Source organism: Phaseolus vulgaris, chromosome 9, assembly GCF_051622355.1.
Source record: "Phaseolus vulgaris cultivar YP4 chromosome 9, ASM5162235v1, whole genome shotgun sequence".
NCBI lineage: Eukaryota > Viridiplantae > Streptophyta > Magnoliopsida > Fabales > Fabaceae > Phaseolus > Phaseolus vulgaris.
The window spans coordinates 11703063-11707069 of record NC_143506.1 but is presented as its reverse complement, the minus strand read 5'-3'; the positions used below and the strand labels follow the sequence as shown (position 1 = coordinate 11707069).

The 4007-nt window shown below is 33.4% G+C and overlaps 1 protein-coding gene across 1 annotated transcript; it reads left to right on the top strand.

The window, feature by feature from the left end:
* The first annotated feature begins 546 nt into the window (after positions 1 to 546).
* LOC137820201 (putative 6-phosphogluconolactonase 4, chloroplastic) lies at positions 547 to 2853 on the top strand. The gene is made up of 3 exons (XM_068624132.1): positions 547 to 1016; positions 1118 to 1253; positions 2180 to 2853. The coding sequence occupies exons 1-3, from the start codon at positions 685 to 687 to the stop codon at positions 2642 to 2644; spliced, it is 933 nt and encodes a 310-aa protein (XP_068480233.1). The 5' UTR covers positions 547 to 684; the 3' UTR covers positions 2645 to 2853.
* The last annotated feature ends 1154 nt before the right edge of the window (positions 2854 to 4007 follow it).

Genomic DNA, 4007 nt, shown 5'->3' with positions numbered 1-4007 from the left:
AGTTAATTTCTAGTTTATTGGACAATCTTGTAACTTAGTTTTAGCGTTTAGTAATAAAATAAAAATAACTTATTTTTAAAACTTTTGATTTATAAATTATAACTTAATCCAGTTAATTTTTATTTCATAATTTTTAATTTATTTAATTTTTATATTACTATATTTAATATTTCAATATTTTTTTATTATTTTTAATTTACTTTTTGTCTGATTTTAATTTTTAATTATTGCATTATTTTTAATATTAACTAGAGTACTTTGTAGTTTTTTTATACATTTTAAATAAATAAAAATTAATATTAAAAATTGAAGCAAATAATATTTAATTACATAATAGTAATAAATTTTAAGATAGTAAAAAAATAAATTTAACTTAAGAATCTAAATTGAAAAATAAAAAATATTAGAACTACATAATAATATATTTTTATTTAAAACAAAAAAACATTTATTTTTATAATAAAATTTATATAATTATACTTTTTTTTATATGAATCTAAATTTATTAACTAATTATTATAAAATAAACTCCCATGGATTCATTCTATGTCGTGCTGATTAAAGAAAAAGAAAAAAGAAAATGGAAGAAGGAAGAGAAGAAGAGAAAGAAAACCGTAGACCTTGTTACTGTGAGTGTGTTCCAATTGATTTGTTTGAGTGCGCTTATAAGAAGGCTACTGAGCTATGGCTTCTGTGCATTCTACACTCTCAACAAACACTCTCCGATTCCCATTCTCTTCCTTCCCAAACACCAACCTTCATCCACCGTCAACGCACATCTTCTTCTCTCGCCCCCTCACGTTCAAAGGTGTTAGCGTCAATCCCAAGAGCTTTCTGACCCCGTTGAAAGTGTCCATGGCGGAGACCAACAACGTTGTTGCCACCGAAGTCTTTGAAAAGGAGGATCTTGCCGTCTCTCTGGCCAAATACGTCGCCGATCTCTCCAATAAATTCACTTCGGAAAGGGGGGCTTTCACCGTTTGCTTGTCTGGTGGCTCTTTGATCAAGTATCTCGGGTGAGGGTTATTTTCATATAAAATGTTCTCACTTTAAGCTAAGCGTGATTCGATTGAATTGAATTGGATTAATGGGAGTGTCTTTTGTCTTGGTGTCTCAGGAAACTGCTGGAACCGCCCTATGTTGATTCTCTTGAATGGTCCAAATGGAATGTGTTTTGGCTGGATGAGAGGGTCGTGCCTAAGACTCATGACGATAGTAACTACAAGCTTGCTTTAGATGGCCTTCTCTCCAAGGTATATTTACTTGTGTTTTTCATGTTGGATAATGGTTTGTTTAGGTTGAACATGCATTGTTTGTCTATGTTGAACATGTTCCCAAATTGTTGAGAATGTTTTATGTGCGTTAGGTGTTGGTGTTAATGTTGATAAATAAATGAAAAAAAGGAGATTAGTTCAGGGTTATGTGTCTCTTTAAGTTGAAATCTAGGAAGATACGAGAGAGACTAATTGAGTAAGAAATGGGTGACAGAATTTTGGGATGTAGAATAAGTTTCAGCCGAAAGAGAGAGTGTGTTCAAAAGAGTATATGGCTATAATTTCTCTTTAAGTTATAGTTTAAACTAATCAATTAATCATTTAGCCCCTACATGTGCCATCAGATAGCTCTGAAAAAAAAAACTTAGGTTTTAGTCCATATATCAGTACATATGGGTCTCTGTCATTGTATTTCTTAACTTTTAGACTCCATCTTACAACTTTATAATTATTTTTAACAAAGATTGATTTCTAAATAAGTGCAGCCTATGACCAACCAATTCCTTTAAATTCATTCATATCAAACCTGAATGTTATGAAAATATCATAGGAAGCTATATATATATAGTTGTGATAGTAAATGGATGAGTACAAAGCTACAACCATTTCATGGAGAGATTAATTAATTGTGGATGATCAGGTGAATGAATCCCCTTTGTTGGATGCTGCATAGTAGGGTTTTATTTTGACATGTCTATTGAGTGTATATCTCATTCCTATTTAATGGTGTAAGAGAGGGAAAAAATTGCCTTCAGTTTCAAGTTATGAGCTATATTTTTTCTGTGTAGTCTTCTTTAAGATGACTGCGCGACCAGATTATGTTGTGTGGCTTCCTAGTCTTCCATCAGCATATTTTTTTTTGTCAATCTAACCTGTTGGTACTTCCATCTTGGTTCCCATGGCAGGTACCAATTCCTCCGGGCAATGTGTATGCAATCAATGATACCCTTTCAGCTGAGGGAGCAGCCGATGATTATGAGACACGCCTCAGAGAATTGGTCAATAAGAGTGTGATTACTTCATCAGCAACCACTGGATTTCCAAAATTTGATCTCATGCTGTTAGGCATGGGCCCTGATGGCCACGTGGCTTCTTTGTTCCCAGGGCATCCTCTTGTGCAGGAGAGTAAAAGATGGGTTGCCTTCATCGAGGACTCCCCCAAACCACCCCCAGAGAGAATAACTTTCACTTTTCCAGTGATTAATGCCTCTGCTTATGCAGCGCTTGTGGTGACTGGCAAGGGTAAAGCAGACGCGGTTCACTCCGTGTTAGGCAAATCTGAAAATCCTGTTAAGCTTCCTGCTGGATTGGTTTCCCCTGAAGGGGAGTTAAAATGGTTCTTAGATAAAGATGCAGCCTCAAAGTTGTAGATGCAGCAGCTAAGTCAGTTGATCTATAGTTGTGCTAGTTACTTTTACCTTTACAATGTTGAGCTTGTGTTTGAGAAGTGCTGAATTTCCTATTCTCAGTGACAATTAGCATTGGACAGGGTCCTTAGTCATTTGTGCCAATAAAGGGAATATTAAGTTATGTTGCTTCAGACTCTCATTTCTTATAATAAAGAAAAATTTCCAATCAATGATGTGCACCAACCCCACCCTCTCAAATAATCACTTCACCTTAATTGTCTTTATTATTGTCCTTTCCCACAATCAGTAGTATCATGTGTTCCTAGACGGTTCTTGGTGAGCATTATGTTATGAGGACGTGGCTTGCTGCAACAATTATGTAAAGAATTACCGGGCTTAAAAGTAAAGGTAAGAAAGAACTCATCAATGATAAATTAAAGGAAGATTATCTTCATGTGAATAAATGCATGTTCAGAAGCCAAATTTCCCTAATGAGAAAACATAAGTAAAATAAGACATCCTAGAAGTAAGAGTGACAACAAACCTTGGTGCTTCCCTACCTTGTGAGCAAATAAACCAACCATCACTCCAGAGGCTTTAACCTCGTATTGGAGTCTTTTACCTCGTATTGGAGTCTTTAACCTTATGTTTACTCATAGAATTTCACAATTTTAAATATGATAACTCCAGGGCTCTTTAACCTCGTATATGTTAGATTTAAACGGTAGAGTTTAAGAGTTGGTTGAATTGAACTATCCAATTTATTTTTTTTTAAATAGAATGGTATTTTATTAAACTAATTGTAGGATTTAGTTGCTTCCAATTAATTTCACACAAGATTAGAAAAATAGCGAGATACGGATAAAGAGAGATGTGTCCCCTTGATTTTTATGTTGATTCACTTTATCTAAGAGTTATATCTATTTGCTGGGTCACACTAGTCAAACTCACATTAGTATAAGACGCAATTAATATAGTGAAAGTAAATCAATTGAAGATGTGAAATCTTGAACCCTACAAGATTGATTTATATGTCTTAACACCATGTTACTATATTGAATATGGAAACACTAAGATTGATTTATACGTCTTAACACCATGTTACTATATTGAATATGGAAACACTATATAAAGACAAACAAAGAACTAAAAAACAAATATAGAAACGAAAACAATATTACTGGAAACGTACAACAAGAAAGAAATAATCCATATGAAGAACTATATGTTTCTCTTCAAACTTGGTATTGATGTAAAAAATGCAAAGGAAGCTTGAAAAACCGTTTTTAAGTGTAGTTTGAACTTTCTCTAAATGGTAGAAAATATTTATGAAACTCAAGTTTTAATCTCGTATTAAATGATTTCAAAATGACAGAATTATATA

Excerpts from the sequence above, each read along its gene's own strand:
- LOC137820201 (XM_068624132.1), top strand. The coding sequence starts at position 685 with ATGGCTTCTGTGCATTCTACACTCTCAACAAACACTCTCCGATTCCCA. Across the intron at positions 1,017-1,117 it reads TCTTTGATCAAGTATCTCGG|GAAACTGCTGGAACCGCCCT; the intron begins GTGAGGGTTATT and ends TTGGTGTCTCAG. Across the intron at positions 1,254-2,179 it reads TAGATGGCCTTCTCTCCAAG|GTACCAATTCCTCCGGGCAA; the intron begins GTATATTTACTT and ends TTCCCATGGCAG.